The 20,558-nt window shown below is 32.1% G+C and overlaps 2 protein-coding genes across 3 annotated transcripts; both read left to right on the top strand.

Annotated features, from left to right (window-relative positions):
• Positions 1 to 971: 971 nt before the first annotated feature.
• LOC130935375 (alanine--tRNA ligase, chloroplastic/mitochondrial) lies at positions 972 to 7,372 on the top strand. 2 transcript variants are annotated; one of them, XM_057865086.1, is made up of 13 exons: positions 972 to 1,156; positions 1,372 to 1,603; positions 2,056 to 2,282; positions 2,511 to 2,689; positions 3,017 to 3,095; positions 3,204 to 3,338; positions 3,435 to 3,584; positions 3,719 to 3,829; positions 3,948 to 4,865; positions 5,014 to 5,286; positions 5,759 to 5,968; positions 6,094 to 6,251; positions 6,849 to 7,372. In XM_057865086.1, exons 2-13 carry the CDS (start codon positions 1,429 to 1,431, stop codon positions 7,183 to 7,185), a joined length of 2,952 nt encoding a protein of 983 aa, XP_057721069.1. In that variant the 5' UTR covers positions 972 to 1,156; positions 1,372 to 1,428; the 3' UTR covers positions 7,186 to 7,372. The 2 variants fall into 2 exon arrangements, with proteins under 2 accessions (XP_057721069.1, XP_057721070.1); XM_057865087.1 differs by lacking the exons at positions 972 to 1,156; positions 1,372 to 1,603 and adding an exon at positions 1,690 to 1,959 and having other exon boundaries at positions 2,429 to 2,689.
• A 762-nt stretch (positions 7,373 to 8,134) lies between these two features.
• Positions 8,135 to 13,134, top strand: LOC130932710 (beta-fructofuranosidase, insoluble isoenzyme CWINV3-like). The gene is made up of 6 exons (XM_057862111.1): positions 8,135 to 8,733; positions 8,819 to 9,696; positions 9,872 to 10,030; positions 11,819 to 12,060; positions 12,165 to 12,255; positions 12,789 to 13,134. Exons 2-6 carry the CDS (start codon positions 8,824 to 8,826, stop codon positions 12,990 to 12,992), a joined length of 1,569 nt encoding a protein of 522 aa, XP_057718094.1. The 5' UTR covers positions 8,135 to 8,733; positions 8,819 to 8,823; the 3' UTR covers positions 12,993 to 13,134.
• The last annotated feature ends 7,424 nt before the right edge of the window (positions 13,135 to 20,558 follow it).

Raw genomic sequence — 20,558 nt, 5'->3', positions numbered from 1 at the left:
AAGTGGCTGTTGTAAGTGAAGAAAGAACAAGAGCATATGAGGGTCTCTACCCGTCTTTAGACACGAAAGAAGGAGAAAAATGTATATATAGAATCGCAAAGAGTCGTTAAAGAAGAATGAGAGACTTAGATCATGTTAAATGCATAAAGGATAAAGACGGAAAGGTTTTGGCTCAAGATGAGAAGATCAATGAAAGGTGGAAGAACCACTTCTACGAGTTATTTAATGAAGGACTAAAGATTCTTCCGAACCTTGGTCAGTTATGCACGAGGGAAGAAAATAAAAACTTTGACTACTATCAAAAAATTCAGGACTTTGAAGTAAAAGAGACTCTAAAGCGAATGAAAAATGGTAGGACAGTAGAACTCGATAATATTTTGATTGAAGTTTGAAAGGGCTTCGGAGAGAAAGGCACTAATTAGTTAACTAAGTTTTTTAATGATATTTTAAAGTCAAAGAAGATGCCAGATAAATGGAGAAAGAGCACCTTAGTACTTATCTACAATAATAAAATAGATATACAGAGTTACGAAAAATATAAAGAGATCAAACTCATAAATCATATAATGAAGTTATGAAAAAATGATGATAGAATGGAGGCTGAACAAGAAACATAAATAATAGACAACTAATTTGATTTTATGCCAAAAGCAAAAGATATTTTTCATATTTAAAATTTTTTATAAAAAGTCTATCCAAATTTTTGTCAACTACAAAAAAGGTGGAACTCAAGTGTAGTCAACTTCAAGTGAAGTTGATAATTGAGAATCGTTAGATAATTTGACTAAATTTTCATCTGATAACTCTCATTTATTAATTTCTGCATCTAAATTTTCACCTAAAAAAATATCTTTTAAAAAAAAATAAAAAATAAGTATTTTATTCAAAAATCAATCCGTATTTATCTTAAATTAATAATAATAATAATAAATTCTTATCCACGTTAATTTTATCCCACCTTCCCAGTTCCCAGCACTGACGTCACTCTTATCTCCGATACCAATTCAGATTCTACTCCCTTCTCTGTTCGCGCTCGCCCCCTCCGCCACTTGAGCCTGTTCGGTTCCCCTCCGCCGCTGCATTCGTCAACCGGTTCTTCTTCCGTTCCGCCGTTCTGCTTCCCCAGCCGCACTCCTCTCTCATTCCGCCGCTTGAGGTTCTGTTCTGCTTCCATAGTTGAATTTTTATATAAGCACGTTGTCTTTCTATGATTTCTGATTTGCGAAGCTATGTTGTGTTTGCTTTGGTAGGAGTTTTGAGTGTGCATGCTTGTTCAAGATTTTAGAATTCAGCTCCTCTCTATGTTGTTAGAGACTCTTGTATTGATGTGCTTAAACTGACGACTGAGGATGAGCTTGGTTATGTTTTAAGATATTTACGTGCTGATTCAAAGGGAGAGAGGGAGCCAAAAAATTGAGTGGCAGTGGCATGGAAGGATTGGCGGTTCAGCTTCGGAATCCACTCTTCCTGCATCCAAAATGGAAACGCGCCATTCCCACTCGTGCAGGCTCTGGCGATTTTGGCATTGTAGCAGGAGCCATACCCTCTTTCTCTCACAGTCTCACACCCTTTCGTGCATTCACAAGCACGAGGACTGGATCAGGTAAGATTTATTTAAAGCTTTTCATGGGTTCTTTAGGTTAGAATTTCTAATATGTTCTACAATTAATTGTTGACCTTGTTTTAATGAAAATTTGGTTGACTATATGATATTGTGTATAAACATATGCATTAAGTATAGGGCCATTAACCTTTAGCCGGGTAGGATCTTGTTTAATGGTAACGGATAGGAGTTCTTATAATTTCAAATTTCAAGAGATTTGATTTAGTTTTCATTTGTTTAGCAGTAAATTAAAGCGCATCTTTAGTTTAATGTCGGATTATTAGTTGAGCCTAAATACATGCCTAGGTCTCCTCCCTTCACAATTGAGAATTCCTTATTTCCAATGGCACATTCAGGTAGGTCTTCTATTTTAAACTTTGTGCTGGTATCTTGAATTAATATGATTGTAGTAAGCATTCATTGAGTTTCTTGTGTTTTTATGTTTGAGTCAGCAATTGTAGCTGCAGCAGCACCACCATCACAGGCCCAACTGCTAGCAGAGAAGGAGAAGGAATTTGATAATTTAGCGAGTGGGGATTCTATACGGCAGAGATTCCTGAAGTTTTATGCTTCCCGCGGCCACAAGGTCCTTCCTAGTTCGTCTCTCATCCCGGATGACCCCACTGTTCTACTAACAATCGCAGGAATGCTACAATTCAAGCCCATATTCCTCGGGAAGGTCTGGCCCTCCCTTGTGTATTTCCATCTCTCTTTACTGTTATTTGTTCGAGAAAATTTTGTATGCTCAGCAGAGCTTTCTTTAGAAACATTTATAGCTTATTAATGAACATACGTGGTATATATATAGATGTTTCTTTGCTCCAGGAGCACACAAGAATTTATCTTCATTGATTCAAAATCCATACGAATTCTCTTTCACACGGACCCCAATTTGCGGTATCCTTAGGTTCCAAGGCAGGTACCTTGTGCAACTACTGCACAAAGGTGCATACGTACTAATGATGTTGAGAATGTTGGCCACACTGCTCGACATCATACCTTTTTCGAGATGCTTGGAAACTTCAGCTTTGGTGATTACTTCAAAAAGGAAGCAATTGTATGGGCATGGGAGCTTTCAACCAAAGAGTAAGCATTAGTGCATCTTTTTCATAGTCTGACCTTGCCTGCTTGCATATCATACTTCTGTTTATTTTTATGTGAGAAGTTTTGCTTTGAAGCAAGGACTTGGTTTGTTATGCTTCCATAACATCTGAATATGTCATGCCTTTTTTTATTTAATAGTTGTTAATTATTCTTCTTTTCCCAGCCTTGTTTGTGCTTATAGTTAATTCCAAACTGATTGTAATGCACCTTTATATTGTTCCTTTTCAAAAAATGAAAAGCTATTAGTATTACTATTTTAAATCTGCATTTGACAGAACCAGATTTATCATGTCTTTCAATTACTTTTAGGTTTGGTTTGCGAGCAGACAGATTGTGGGTTAGTGTTTTTGAAGACGATGATGAGGCTTTTGAGCTATGGTCTAATGAGGTTAGCCAAGACACTGCTTTTTAATTGTTAGCTAGATGTAAGTTTCCGGTTGGCATTTTAATAAAGTGCATTGAGTCTATAGAAGCATTAGTCTTGATTTATTTGCAGGTGGGTGTCCCATTGGAGCGTATAAAGAGGTTGGGTAAAGAGGACAACTTCTGGACCAGTGGAGTGACAGGTCCCTGTGGTCCCTGCTCGGAACTTTATTATGATTTTCATCCTGAAAGGGGATACTTTGATGCTGTACGTATGTGGTAGTTTGAGATTGATTGACTGAAAATCACTTTAATGAAAATATTTAACTCTTATATTTGTGGGCTGGGTTGTGTGTTAAGGCAGGATCTTGGTGATGATTCGAGGTTTATAGAGTTCTACAATCTAGTATTCATGCAGTACAACAAAAAAGATGATGGTTCCCTTGAACCTCTAAAGCAGAAGAACATAGACACAGGGCTTGGACTAGAACGCATGGCTCGCATCCTTCAAAAGGTATATATCAATTTACATTGTTGTAAAAGGGCCCATTCATATATAGAAGCATTCTAAGGCCCGGCTAATGCTTATCAGTTATCACTGCAATGCTTCTAATATCTTTCAGCATATATATTCTGTGTTTTCTGCAGGTTCCAAATAACTATGAAACTGACTTAATATTCCCCATCATAGAGAAGGCCTCTAAATTGGCAAATGTTTCATATGGCACTGCTGACGATCAGACAAAAAGGAATCTGAAGGTAATGTGACTATCTTTCAATAGACTGTTGTGCTGTCTTAAATATAGCTTATTTGAACTCACAGTTGTGTTTTTTAAAACTTTTAATCTAAGTCTTCTCTTTCTCCAATTTATCCTAGATTATAGGTGATCACATGCGTGCAATTGTATTTCTCATCTCTGATGGTGTTGCCCCATCAAATGTTGGTAGAGGTTATGTGGTTCGACGGCTTATTAGAAGGGTTGTTCGTACAGGCAGGTTGCTTGGTATAAAAGGTGATGGTATGGGAGACCTTGAAGGAGCATTTTTACCAATTATTGCTGAGAAAGTTGTGGAACTAAGCACCAACATTGATTCTGATGTTAGGAGTAGATCACACTATATCTTTGAGGAATTGAAGAGAGAAGAGCTTCGTTTTGTACAAACATTGGAGAGAGGAGAAAAGTTGCTTGAAGAGAAGCTTGCTAATGCTTTGTCAAATGCTGAGCAAAATGGAACTGCACCTTGCTTGACTGGCGAAGACGTATTTCTTTTGTATGATACTTATGGATACCCTGTTGAAATTACAAAAGAAGTGGCTGAAGAACGTGGTGTGAGTGTTGATATAAATAGTTTTGATATGGAGATGGAGAAGCAAAGGCGTCAATCTCAGGCTGCACACAATAATGTCAAACTTGCCATGGGAAACGGGGCAAATATTGCAGAAAATTTACCTGACACTGAATTTATAGGCTATGACAATCTTTATGCTAAAGCAATTGTACAAAGCCTAGTGATAGATGGTGATCCAACTGCACAAGTTAGTGAAGGGAGTAACGTGGAAATTTTGCTGAACAAGACTCCATTTTATGCTGAATCAGGGGGACAAATTGGAGATCATGGTTTTATTTATGTTGTAGAGGGTGAAAATCAACCAAAAGCTGTTGTGGAGATAACAGATGTTCAGAAGTCTTTAGGTAACATATTTGTTCACAAGGGTACTGTTCGTAAGGGAGTTGTTGAGGTTGGCAAGGAAGTTGAAGCAGCAGTGGATGTAAAGCTGAGGCAGAGAGCTAAGGTATAACAACTGTTGACTTTCTCATTTCATTAACCAATTTGGTATCATAACTCACTACAATGTCACACAGACACATCCTTGTATCACGTTAGTTTTCAAATTCCAAGTGTGGTTCATGTTGATAGCAAATATATTTGGTGCTTTGCAGGATCATCATACTGCTACTCATTTATTACAAGCAGCACTAAAGAAAGTGATTGGTCAAGAAACCTCACAAGCTGGTTCTTTGGTGGCATTTGAACGTTTGAGGTTTGATTTCAACTTCCACCGGCCACTTCTTGACAGTGAGCTTGGAGAAATTGAAGGGCTAATCAATGAATGGATTGAAGCAGGAATACTTCTTCAAACCAAAGTGATGCCACTTGCTGATGCAAAGCGTGCTGGAGCTATTGCAATGTTTGGAGAAAAATATGGAGAAGAGGTTAGAATTACTCCATACACATATGACATAAAATTTTACCATCTTATGCTTTGTTTTTTCTGAGGAGATATGCATATCATGAAGTGTATATTTTCAGATGTTTAACCTAGATTTTTAGGGAATGTTGCAATTATTTCTCAGGGATCTTAATTACAACTCTCCTGTCTATTGTCGATACATCAAGACTTAATCCCCCTCTCTACGTCCTGTCCACTGGCACATGGACCTTGATAGTGAATAATGTAAAGCTGAGTGATATACTAGTATCTGAAGATCCTCTGTTAGAGCATCTTGTTGCGTAAGAAATGAAACTATGAATAAAGTTTAAATCCTAATGACCAAACAGATTATCAATCTCTCCGTAAAAATTAAAAAGGGAAGTAGAATATATTCATATATGTATGTCATAATTTATCCAGCTGATATGATGTTTATGCAGGCTCTTGTGGTTTTCTAATTGGTTGTATTGCAGGTTCGTGTTGTAGAGGTTCCTGGTGTATCAATGGAACTTTGTGGTGGAACTCATGTCAGTAATACTTCTGAAATTCGTGGTTTTAGGATAATATCAGAGCAGGGTATTGCTTCTGGAATCAGGCGTATAGAAGCTGTTGCTGGGGGAGCTTTTATTGAATATGTCAATGCTCGAGATATTTATCTGAAGCAGTTATGTTCCACTCTCAAAGTATGTTTCATGATCCTGAGTTCTCATAATAATATTGCCAATGTCTTGCGAAGTTAATATTCTATTTTGGCATTTTTTTATCTCTACTAGTCTTGATGTTTTATGTTTAACCTTACGATATGAAGGTTAAACCCGAAGAAGTGGTGACGAGGATAGAAAACCTTCTAGAAGAGTTGCGAGCAGTCAGAAATGAAAATTCTGCCTTGCGTGCCAAAGCCGCAGTCTACAAGGCTTCGGTTATTGCCAGCAAAACATTGTTGGTGGGAAAATCAGAACAGTACAGGTAATATTTCTTTCCTGTTCATTACATTCTATAATATAATGCTAAGGTACTAACTAATGAATATAACTCTTGGAAAAAGAAAAAGATGTGTCTGATACAGAGTCGTCTTCCACTTGAAAAATTTTCATGTCATAACCAAAAAATTATAATCAATTAAGCAGAAGTAATTAATTGCATCACCTTATTTTATTTCACTTTGTGTATTATTTTCTATGGATGCTTAGATATGGTTAGAACTCAAGTCTTTAGAGAATTTCCTTGTGCATGTATTCTTCCACATATGGTGATAATTTTGTAGTAGCATGTAGGCTGCTTTTTGTATTCTATCTCGAGACAGAAAGAGGACATGAATATTATTTGTTCTTCACTTTCAACAAATATTGATAATACATGTATCTTCTATCTATGAAACAGAAAGTTGTGTTTTTGCACAAATTTCTGTCTTAAGAGAGACAAGTATCCATCAAAATGCAGCCTAGAAATAGAGAAATAGAGATGTTCTTTAATTATTTTGATGGTTGGGTAGACGCGAATGATCTTTTCCCCGCAATACTCGACGTGTATGATATCTATTTATAGCTTGTAAAAAATGTTCAGGGTGCTGGTTGAGTGCTTGGATGATACTGATCCTGAGTCACTTAAAAGTGCTGCGGAATATTTAATGGAAACATTACCAGATCCAACAGCCATTGTACTGGGCTCGTGCCCAGGTGAAGGGAAGGTTAGTCTGGTGGCTGCTTTTACTCCGGGGGTCGTCAATCTGGGGATTCAAGCTGGTAAATTTATTGGACAGATAGCAAAATTATGTGGCGGTGGCGGCGGAGGAAGGCCCAATTTTGCCCAGGCTGGTGGGAGGAAACCTGAAAACCTGGTGTCTGCCCTCGAGAAGGCTCAGGCTGACCTCATAGCCACTCTATCTGAAAAAGGAAACTGAATTCCAGAAGTTGATCTCACGATGCAACGTGAGAAGCTGTAAAAACTTAGTTACATGTTTACCAAGTGAAAAGATACATATGTAATACATACATACTCCTATTTCATGTAAGCCCATATATTTAAATCAATTAACTTACTGTAATGTATCTCTCTTAAATGTATATAAAAAATGAATTATTTGATCACATTTTTAATACTCGTTTTTACACAAATAATTTATATGATTCTATACAAAATTATTGATGATGCAAGTTTGTCAATTTTACATTGATGCAAGTGTATTTTGCTGTTTTCACTTTATCTCTACCTCTATCTATATGATATACTTTAAGATTGGTGAAGTATATAGTACTTACAATTATGGTAGCTATGCTAATTAAATAGTGTTAGTAATACTTTAAAAATGTTAAATTTAAAGTCATTTTTTTATATTTTAGTAATATTTTTTATTTTATTTTTTAAATTAAAAAAGTATTGTTAAATAATAAATTATAAATTTTTAATTCTAAATTTTAAATTATTAAATTATCAATTTTAAACTCTGAATCTTCTAAAAGTTAAAAGTTTTAGAATTCAAATAAAAAATGACTAATATTAACTAACTATAAAATTAAATTATTGTATAAATAACTCTGTATTGTGTCAAAGCAGATTATGACCCTTGCTCACCAAAATTAATTCAAATTTCAAAGCATGCAATTATACAATTCTTTGCTTAAAAAAATAAATAATAAATAAAGGGAGCAATAATACATATAAAATAACTAAAGCAAAATAAATTAAAGAAATGACCAAGACCTTGATATTTCTTCTTATATTTTTAACCAAAAGACCTTAGACTTTTTTGAGTCTTTGTCATTATTCATTTAATATTGTCTTCAAGTGATCCTTCAGGAAAAGATTCGTTGGAAAAAAAAAACTTAGAACAGGGTCACGCATGTGGGTTTAGATTTAAGAAACTATATTTGGTTTTAGATTTGTCCCATGATCATTATGTCCATCATACATGTTCTTCCAAGTTTTGTGAATATATTAATTAGTCCATTATTAACAAGATGCACTCTGCATATATAATTATATATACAATACAAATTCTTAATTAATCAAACCAATTCATGTTCTCCTTCACAATATTCATGATGAAGAACTTTGCAACACTAATATTACTTGCATTGTTTCTTTTTATCCTGCAAAATGGAAACAGAATTGAAGCATTCCCAGATAGGATTATTAGTTCTTCTTCTATTAATCAACCATATCGAACTTCTTATCACTTTCAGCCCCCAAAAAATTGGATGAACGGTATTATCCCCCAACCATGCTTTATGATTTATGAACTAATCTTTTTAAATTGAACATGCTTTAGTTTATTTATTTATTTATAGGTCTTACTTCACTGTTGTATTCTGTTCTGTTCTGTTCTGTTCTGTTCCTCTCTTTGTTATAAATCATTGATCGTCTAATTATATATTTTCTTTATTTCATTTGACATGTTTTTGTTGAAGAAAATTTGTAAATCAATGCCTTCATTCTGCAGATCCAAATGGTAAGCACACAATGAAACTTAGTTTGACTTTATAATACACCAAAATTTATGATCTAATAACTAAAGTTTGATGTACCTATGGCAGCACCAATGTACTATAAAGGTGTTTACCACCTTTTCTACCAGCATAATCCTTATGCAGCAACCTTTGGAGACAGAATTGTATGGGCTCATTCTGTGTCCTATGATCTCATCAATTGGATTCATCTAAACAATGCTATCGAACCGAGCAAGCCTTTCGACATCAATAGCTGCTGGTCAGGTTCAGCCACCATACTCGAAGGAGGCGAAAAGCCTTTTATTTTGTACACAGGTATTGATGAAAACAAACACCAAGTTCAAAACTTGGCTATTCCAAAGAATGCATCAGATCCTTTCCTAAGAGAATGGATCAAACTCCCTCAAAACCCTGTGATGAAACCACCGATTGGTGTTGAGTTGAACAATTTTAGAGACCCTTCAACTGCTTGGCTTGGAAATGATGGAAAATGGAGGGTAGTTGTTGGTGCTCAAAATGGTGATCAAGGGAAGGTTATTTTGTACCATAGTATGGATTTTGTTGATTGGAAAGTGGATTCTAGGCCGTTTTTCGCGACGGATAACACCGGAGTTTGCGAGTGTCCGGACTTCTTTCCGGTGTTGATCAAAGGTGAAAATGGAGTAGATACATCTTTTGATCATCAAGATCCTAATTTTGTTAGGCATGTAATGAAGATAAGTTATCTTAGTAGGTTACATGACTATTATTTTCTTGGAAACTATAATGTCTTTGGTGACAACGAAAATTTTGTTCCTGATGTTAAATTCACAGGAACAAGTTCAGATTTAAGGTATGATTATGGTAAATTTTATGCTTCCAAATCATTTTTTGATTATGCTAAGAACAGGAGAATATTGTGGGGATGGGTGAATGAATCTGATTCTACACAAGATGATATTCAAAAAGGATGGGCTGGTATACAGGTATTTAATATTTTTTATTTTTAGCTGACTTCTTTATTTAATATTTTTATGAATATAGTACACTTATTTTAGGTCAAATGTATATGATGTAAAGTTTAAAAGGTAAAATGCAATTAATTAACAAGCCATTTAGGTAAATGATGGTTGTTGCTTAATTTGGCTATGTTTGTTGTAGTCAATTCCAAGGCAAATTTGGCTTGATAAAAGTGGGAAGAGATTGGTGCAATGGCCAATTGAAGAGGTTGAAAAATTACATGACAAACAAGTGAGCATTACTAAGGAAAACCTCCTTAGTGGATCAACTCTTCAAGTCTCCGGCATCATTGCATCTCAGGTAAGTTAACTAATTAATTGGTCATACATTTTCCAAATCAATTCTTTAAGAAGTTTTAGTTGAATATTTTAGAAAATTTTCAATTATCAAATTAGTTCTTAACCTTTTATTTTAATAGATAAATTAGTGTCGCATCTAGGGGCGTACACGGTCCAGCCCGGCCCTAAACACTTTAGGGACTAATTTAGTGTGATTTCATCGGGCCTAGGGTCGGGTAAGGGTCTCAAAGATGGACCCGGTCATTATTTCGGGTCGGGTCCAGGCCATAGCTCGGGTCACCCGAACTTGGCCCGGTGGCTCGGTCATCATACACAATTAATATTTTGTGTTATTAGTAATGGATGATGGCTATTCTTATATGGAATTTAAACATTATAAACCTTAATATTTTGTGTTATTAGTCATTTATAAGATTATAAGTTAATATTTTATGTTTAAAATACATAAGACTTTAGATTAATGGATAATATTGTGTTATTTCTATTGATTTAAATATTTGGTGTTAGACAATATTAGTATTGATTATGGTTATGCTTTAATTTTAGAGAAGGGTTGGTTCTTGTTATATTTTTTTAAGTAAATTTTACTATGTGAATTGTGAAATAAAAGTTGGAGATTAGTTGATTTTTACATGCTAAAGACCCAGTTTTTACCTGGCCCGAAAATACGTAGGTTTCATCGGGTCTAAAATAGGGATGGCAAGCGGGGAAGTCCGACCCGACCCGCCTAGTGAGGCGGTCCTAGAATCCTAGCCCGCCCCGCCTAACTGCGGGCTGGCGGGCTAAACCCGCCAAAGCTCCTCTTTTTTTTTTACTATTAACTTCTAAGTAATATATATAATTTCACAACCATATTAATAAATTTATAATTTCTAATGGCATAAAAAATTATATTTTTTATATTAACAAACATTAAAGTCTTTGTAATTATAAATATCTAATAAATATAATTATAAACCAAATTTTCATTCAAAATATAAGTATAAATATTCTCTCCAAAGCAAAATAAACATAATCCAAAACATAATTATAAATATTGTCTCTAAAATAACATAAACATAATTCAAAACACTCAATTTTTATCTTCATACTCTTGTAAGTTAGGTTGGGAGAAGTTAGGTTTTGGCAAAATATTGCAAAAATACCCCCTCACTAAAAAAAACCTTAGCCCGGCGGGGAAGCCCGCCAAACTTCGCGGTTTAAGTGGTGCGGGTTAGACGGGCTTTTGCTATTTGGCGGTCCCGATTTTCCAGCGCAACCCGCCTTTTTTGGCGGGTTACGCGGGCCGGCCCGGCTGGTTTAGGCCCGTTTGCCACCCCTAGTCTAAAATCAGGTTATGGTCCAAGAATTAGGTCCGGTCTATATTTCGGGTCGGGTCTAGATTAAGCCAAACCCTGTATGACCCGACCCATGTACACCCCTAGTCGCATCGAATTCTATTAAAAGATTGACACATTAGTTTTATCGTTATTTGATAAACTAAATCCCTAAGAATTCTTAAAATTTTTAGATTAATTCCTCCGTATAGATAAATAATCTAAGGTGAAAACTCAGGTGCAGTCAACTTCATATAAAGTTTATAATTGAGAGTCGTTAGATAAAAATTTAATCAAATCAGTTAAATCGTTTAACGGCTCTCAATTATCAACTTCATGCGCATGAAGTCGAGTGTATCTGAGTTTTTCCCGTAATCTAATATTTCTTTAAAAGGCAAATTTAGAATATTACTCTATAATAAATCATCATAACAAAATTATCTTTATTTTTGAAATTTCTCATCACTGTGAAGGTTGATGTAGAAGTGGTATTTGAAATATCCGACCTAGAAAGTGCAGAATGGTTAGATCCAAAGGGTGTTGATCCACAAATACTATGTAGCAAAAAAGAAGATGGATCAAGAAGTGGCAAAATTGGACCATTTGGTTTGTTAGCTTTGGCTTCAGAGGATCTCAGAGAGCAAACTTCAGTGTTCTTTCAAATCTATAAAGCTCCAAATAGATATGTAGGCCTAATGTGTAGTGATCAAAGCAGGTTCCCAATGTTGTGTTTATTATTGTATTATATATGTTTCTGAATTTACTTCATTCTAAGTTTAAAATAACCCAGAACAATATCTTTTCTCTACTCTTATGCAGGTCTTCATTAAGAGATGACCTTGATAAAACTACATATGGAACTTTCTTTGACATAGATCCTACTCAAAAAACAATTTCTCTTAGAACTTTGGTATGTCTATTTCTGTCTATCTCAATGCATGGTTCATAACATTCATGCTATTTTTTAAATGTCTAATCTGATCTATAGTCATCTTTCAAACAAGGTAAAAACTCAGTGCAATCGACTTCACGTAAAGTTGATAGATAAGAGCTGTTAGATAAAAATTTAGTCAAATTAGTCAAATCATCTAATAACTCTCATTTATCAATTTTACGTGAAGTCGACTGCATTTCACCTTCAAACAATCATACGGTTTTTTTTTCTAAAAAAAGATTCACAATGCAGTTATGTAAATAAAAATGGACAAACCCATTTGTATTGTCAATTTTTTTATTTATTTAAAAACTGCCTAGTCTTTTGAAAAAAAACATAGCAATTTAGTTGAAAATTTGCTTTGGTTGTAATTAAAATACACTTTTTTCTCAATTTGTTTTAATCATAGAGCAAGTTGACTTATTTATATAATTTTGTCTACCATCATAAGTATAATACTTAATTGATTTGAGTGGAAAGGCTTATTCTTATAAATTCTTGGTATACAGATTGACCACTCTATTGTTGAAAGTTTTGGAGATGAAGGGAGAATTTGTATCACCAGTAGAGTTTATCCTTCTTTGGCTATAGACAAAAATGCTCATCTTTTTGTATTTAATAATGGGATTCAAACTATACAAATTTCAAAATTAAATGCTTGGAGCATGAAGCAAGCACAAATTGGCTATGAGAACAATATAAGTTGTGTTTGAAGAGAACCATAGAACTTTAATCCACAAATTATTGAGTTTTTTTTATCTGTTTTTCTTTTTTTTATTGGTCTATCCACCATTATTGCAATAAGAAGATGAATCTGATGTAAGAATTGGTTGTTCTTATTAGAAATTCTGCATTTATTTTGCTTAAATAAGATTTATATTTAATGAGTGATATACCAATGCAAGTACATCATATCATAGTATTTTATTTAATTTATTAAACAAATTCAAATAACTCAGACTCGTGCACATATGTAATCATAAGATCAATTTATTAAGTAATATATTAATTAATAAACTTGGTTAAAATAATTTTACTAGGTAACTTGACATATATGTTGGAATAATTTCATAAAATTACATAAAATCAAATCATTATTCATTTTGAACACATAGTAACCTCTATTTAAGGGTTTGTCACTGATCAATGAATTGCTACATGTAGCAGGCGGGATTCGAACCCCAACCCCAACACTTGCTTAAACGGACTAATGAATTAACCACTAGACCAACCCAAATTGATTAAAAAATATGTTTATTTATCAGTATGAATTACCGGTTTTTTTGTTAACGGTATTATTTTTTTGTAAAAGTTTAGTTTCAGACTTTCAGAGCTAAAGAATTATAGAATGGATAGGTTGATGTTGGGCCTAGAATGATACTAGGATTATCAAATGGGGATTTAGATTTTCATTACTTTTTATTTTTTAATTGTAAAAAGTTTCATTTTTCAGAGGATTGAGGATTTAAAATTTAAGAGAAATAAAACCCTCAGTTTTTTTTTTTAATTCTCAAATATTGTTGTTTGCTTATGATTGTTTGAGATAAAGAAAAATATGAAACAACAAAATAGTAGCCCCTTCTCCAGTTCTCCTGCTTGGTAACCCAAGTCTCTTTCTTTTGTTAAATCTATATTTTTATTATTTTTTTATTATTATCATCAATTTTTTTGTTGGGACCTCATTATAATTATCGTTATGGCCCTAGCATTAAAATCCGAAAATGGTAGCATCTTTTGCTCACCTTACCCGTCCACAGTAACTTACCAAAAAGGACCCACATGCAACAAAAGAAATATGGCCAAGTTCTTAACAAAGTTAATAATAGATTTGCTGTGAAATAAATAAATAAATAAATAATAAATAAATATAAAATAAAAATTATAATATTAAATATTATCAATATTATTATTTTAATATAATAAAAATAATTCATATATATATATATATATATATATATATATATATTTATTAATTATATTTGCAATGTATAAAGAGAGGAAGGAGTATTTGTTGTTTGTGTAAGTCATTGTCTCGTACTAGTATACCACACTTCTATTTATATACGTACAAAAGTTATACTTTCAAACTCAATTAACTTTAGTTTTGGCTTGATAAACTGAACTTTACTATTGAAAAAGTTAACCGTATAAGTCATTAAATGGGCATCCATTCATATCACAACACTCTCTCTTAGATGTCTATTTAGGATTATACCTCGTTAAAAACTTACTAAAGAAAATTCAATGAAAAAAAATTTAGTGAAGAAAAAAGAGTACAATATCCTTTATGATGAGAACTGTCTCGTTAAAAACCTTGTCAAAAAAAACCCAATAACGATAAAAACCTGACCAAGGAAAAAAGAGTAAGTCTCTCCCTCTTGTCGATATTATTTAATATATCAAAATCGGCGCATCCCAATCTTATGTACCAATTTTTCAAATAAGAATTTTAAAAGTGACTTTATAAATAAATCTACTAGATTATCGCTTGAGCGGATCTGTTGGCATCAATTATTCCTTGATTTTAAAGACCATGAGTGAAGAAGAATTTGGGAGAATTAGGCTTTGTTCTATTACCTTTGATGTATCAACTCTTAAGTTGAGCAATTCATGCTGTATTATCTTCAAACAGAACAGTTTGACCTATTTTTTATCAGTCAATCCACAAGATGATAGAATATATTGGATTAAACTCCTGAGTCAAAAACACTCGTGACTTGCTTCATGATCGCTAGTATTTCAGCATCATTAGAGGATGTTGCTGCTATCGTCTGTTTCGTGGACCTCCATGATGTAGCTGTATCACCATATGTGAATAGGTATCCTATTTGAGACCTTCCTTTATGTGGATCAGACAAGTATCCTACATTTGCATAGTCAACTAATTGTGACTTGAATTCATATGGATAAAACAAACTCATATCAACTGTTCCATAAAGATATCAAAAAATTATTTTATTCTATTCCAATGTCTTTTAGTTGAAGAGGAACTATAACTTGCTAGTAAATTTACAGCAGATGATATATCAGGTCGTGTATTATTAGCAACATACATTAGTGCTCTAATAGCACTGAGATATGGTACTTCAAGACTAAGGATATCTTTATTTTCTTCTTTAGAACGGAATCAGTCATTTTCCACATCCAAAAACCTTACAATCATTTGGGATACTTAATGGATGTGACTTATCCAAATAAAATATCTTCAACATCTTTTCTATGTATGTTGTTTGATGAATACAAATCCTATTTTTTGTATGCTTGATCTGCAGGTCGAGACAAAATTCAGTCTTTCCAAGATCTTTCATCTCAAACTCTTCTTTTAGAACTTTTATAATTGTTGGAATCTCTTCAAGGATTCCAATGATATTTAAATCATCAACGTACATAATAATTATAATGAATACGAATGCAAATTTCTTTATGAAAACACATGGGCATACATCATCATTCTTGAATCCGTTTTTATCCAAATACTCAGTAAGACGATTATACCATACTCGTCCAAATTGCTTTAGACCATATAAAGATATTTACAATTTGATTGAGTATAGCCCTTGCGAATATTCATTGGATGGTTTAGATATCTTTAGTCCTTCAAGAATTTTCATATAGATATACGATCTAATGATCCGCATAAATAGGTTGTCACAACATCCATTAGATGCATATATAGTTTATGGTATGCAGATAAACTGACCAAATAACACAATGTTATTGCATCTACTACAAAAGAATATATTTCTTCATAATCTATACCAAGTCTTTGTGAAAAACCTTGTGCCACAAGTTAAACTTTGTAGCGTACAACTTTTTTTTTATTTCGTTTTCTCACAGGTTTTACATCTTCTGGTGTATGGACTATAGGTCCAAAGACTTCACATTTTACAAGTGAGTCTAACTCAGCCTTCATAGTTTCTTCCCATTTTACCAATCATTCCTTTGTCGATATTCTATGACTGTTCTTGGCTCAAGATCCTTACTTTCATGCATGATGTGTATTGCCACATTTTATGCAAATATTTCATTGATAATTGCTTCATTTCGATTATATTTTTCTCCTATAAAGACATAATTTTTCGAGATCTCATCATTTTCACAATTTTCAGGTACCTAAATGTCTTTTGCGTTAAAATTATACCAGAATTTTGGACAATTGTATGTGTCTTTACTATATCTTTATCTTTTTCAACAGGAATAATATTTACCTCTTTTTTTTAGAATTTTTGTCTTTAGAACTGACAGGCCTACCACGCTTCTAACGTGAATTTATTCCGGTGGTCATTTGTTCGACTGGGACATTAATTCAAATTTGGACATTTTTAACTGGTATATAGAATTTAGTTATCCTTTTCGTATCAGAAAATGCATCAAGCAATACATTTAAGTATAATCTTTTGAACTTCTAGTTCACATTGCCTTGATCGAGGATCTAAATGCATTAAGGATGATGCATTCTAATTAAGTTCCTTTTCAAGAAGCTTATTCTCTCTCCTTAATGTTAAAAATTTTTATTCATTAAAATGACAATCTGCAAATCGGACTTTAAAGTTTAAATACATCTCCAGTTTGTATCTCAATATACCTCATTATAGAGGGAGAATCATATCTAACATATATTCTCAATTTTCTTTGGGGTCTCATTTCTATGCGATGAGGCGAGGCAATTGGAACATATATCGTACACCCGAATATTCTCAAATGAGAAACATTTGTCTGCTGGCCAAAAGCTCATTGCAGAGCAGAAAATTGGTGGTAACTTGTTGACCTTAAACGAATAAGTGCTGCAGCATGTAAAATAGCATGTCCCAAGCAGAGGTTGGGAGATTTGTTCTCATAAGTAACAGTTTAGCAAACAATTGGATCCGTTTAATAAGTGGCTCTGCTAGTCCATTTTGTGTATGAAGATGAGCTACTAGATGTTCGACACTTATACCATTGGTTGTACAATAAACATTGAAAGCTTGAGATGTGAATTCACTAGCATTATCAAGACAAATTGTTTTGATAGAATTTTTTGAAAAATGTGTTTTTAATCGAATAATTTGAGTACGTAATATCGCAAACGCCAAGTTACAACAAGACAATAAGCACACATGTGACCATCTCGAATATGTGTCTAATAGGACCATAAAATATCTAAAAAAATGCATATGGTGGATGAATAAATTCGCATATATCACCTTGAATCCTTTTTAGAAATTCAGAAAACTCAAATCCAATTTTTACTGGTGATGGCATTAAAATTAACGTCTTCCTGAAAGCATGCAGCACAACAAAATTCACTAGATTTAAGAATCTTCTAGTTCTTTAGTAAATGTTCATAAGAGTTTTTAATAATTCTTCGTATCATGGTTGTTCCAAAATGCCCCAATCGATCATACCAAATTATGAATTTATTTGGATTAGTAAATTTTTATTTACAATGGCATGTGATTCAATTGCACTGATTTTAATATAATATAACTCAAAAGAAAGTAAGGGTAACTTTTCTAATAATATAACCTTTTTATTTAAATCATGAGTTGTAATACATAAGCACTCATGATTTTCCTCATTCATTATTTCAATATAATATCTATTTTGACGAATATCTTTAAAACTCAACAAGTCTCTTAGAGACTTAGTAGACAACAGTGCATTATTTATTATGAATTTTGTTCTTGTAGGAAACAAAATTATAGCTCTTCCGAAGCCTTCTATCATATTGCCTAAGCCAATAATGATATTAACACATTCTTCTTTTAGTACAAGATGAGTAAAATATATATTACTTTTGAAAATAGTATGCGAACTTGTACTATCCGCAAAACAAACATCTTCATTATATGTCCTTGTCATTTTCTTCAAAAACAAATAATAATAATAATAATAATAATAATAATAATAATAATAATAATAATAATAATAATAATAAAAATAAAATAAATATACAGTAAAATTATATTCCTGATTAAAATTATTTTTCTAAGAGACACTGTACATGATATCATATACTACAAATTTTATTATTATTATTATAGAACTTGACAAATTTAGTGATTTTAAAATTCTTAAATATAAATATCTTACTAAACATTATTTATATACATCATACTTGAAATTCAAATACATAAAAAATAAAACTTAATAAAAAAATTTTTACATTATTTATTTACATAAGTATTTAATGAACCCTGATATTAAACTTTTTTATTATTGATTAAATGAATAATATTTCCTAAAAGATCCTCAAAGAAATCATATACTTCTTAATGAGTAGTGTAATTTTCAACAACATTCTTTAAAACAAAATATGTCTCCTTTCTTTTGTCATCTTTTTTTAAGAATACTTGATAAAGATCAACTAAATGTCTTGGGGTATAACAAGTATGCGACCAATGACTCTTTTCACCACAACGGAAATATTTATCCTCGATTAATTTATTTTGCCCATTATTTCTTTCTTTATCCCACTTCTGATGAGATCCTTTCTTGTGAACATAATTTTTCTTCCTCTCATAATTTTTCTTCTTATTAAAACCTTGCAATTTACCTCTTATGGAGTTATAATTTACCGCATTTGTTTTAGGAAATTGGGCAGCACCAGTTGAGCGCACTTCATGATTCTTAACAGCAATTCATTGTTTTGTTCAGCAATAAGAAGGTAAGAAATTAGTTCAAAATATTTTTAAATTCTTTTTCTCGATAGTGCTGCTGCAGGAGCACATTCGGGACATGGAATGTCAAGAAAATTTTCTCTAACATGTCATTATCAGCTATCTTTTTCTCACATAATTTTATTCGTGAGGTAATTCGGAACATTGTTGAATGTTATTCATTTATGATTTAAAATCCTGTAAACGCAAGTATGTGCACTCATATCGGGTTTGAGAAAGTATCACTGTCTTTTGATGATTATCCCTTTGTTCAAGGTTTCTTCCACAGATCTGCAAGATCTTTAGCATGAGATATTCATTTTTCAATCCTTCATCAAGATGATGACGAAAGAAGATCATGACTTTAGCTTTATCCTTTTGGGATGCTTTATTTTCATCATTAACGATATTTTCAAGATCTATTGAATCAAGATGAATTTTGACATCTAATATCCATAATAAATAGTTGTTTTGTGCTGATAACGTGTTGTGAAATAAATAAATAAAAAATAAAAAATAAAAAAATATAAATAAAAAACTTTAACATTAATATTCACTAATATTATTATTTTAATATAATAAAAATTATTCATATATATGTAGATATATATTTACTAATTATATGTTGTAGCGTATAAAAAAAAAGATGAGTTATTGTTGTTTGTATAAATCATTTGTCTCATATCACACTTTTATTTATATTCACACTTCTATTTATATTTGTACAAAAATTACACTTTTAAACTCAATTACTTTAGTCTTATCTTAATAAGTTGGATTTTATTATTGAAAAAGTTAACCATCTAAATCATTAAATAGACATTCACTTATATATTACAATAAAATTACTTATTCATAATTAATCAATATTATCTACTAATAAACTTTAACTTCTCTCAAACACCTTTTTGTCTACGCGTGTACATGCAACATACACACGTGTTTCTTTCTGCATAATACTATAATATATTTCAGTACTTGCTGAAAAAATTGTATTTAAACACCATAGCACTGCTTTAATTTATGGGCAGTGCTACGGTGATAAAAGAAATTTTTTTTTTTTACATACTGAAGCAACGTGGAGTATAAAGTTGGTGAACGTGTGTAAAATTGTTTCCCAAAATGAGTAATTTTGACTAAAAATAAAGACAGCAAATTTTAACAGGTAAAACTAATTAATGAAATAAATACTATATTATGTTAATTATTGTGATTAAATGTTTGGACTATTTTTATTTCAAATCCAATAAAATTTTTACAGTTGAGTTATTTATTTAACATAAATAAATTGAAATGCTGCCTTATTTCTCTTTGGACTTAATCCCAGTATAATAATAATAATAATAATAATAATAATAATAATAATAATAATAAACGAATAATTTTTTATTTGTTTGGGCTTAGTCCCAGTCTTAATGCTGTAGTCCAGTTTATTTATTTATTTTTTTCTTTAACCAAATATTGTTTCATATATTAGGAGCATATTCTTATAAACGAATAATTTTTTCACAATAAAATTAGCAACTAAAATCAACCACTAATGTATTTTTGTATTAATATATATGTGGTTTAATTTATATTCAACGTGTATTTATATTTTAGTATGTATTTTATACTAGTGGCTACAAAAATACAAAATAA

The sequence above is a fragment of the Arachis stenosperma genome, chromosome 6 (assembly GCF_014773155.1).
Source record: "Arachis stenosperma cultivar V10309 chromosome 6, arast.V10309.gnm1.PFL2, whole genome shotgun sequence".
NCBI classification, from domain to species: Eukaryota; Viridiplantae; Streptophyta; class Magnoliopsida; order Fabales; family Fabaceae; genus Arachis; species Arachis stenosperma.
Note: the sequence above shows the minus strand (reverse complement) of the source record. Positions and strands in the feature narration are given on the sequence as shown.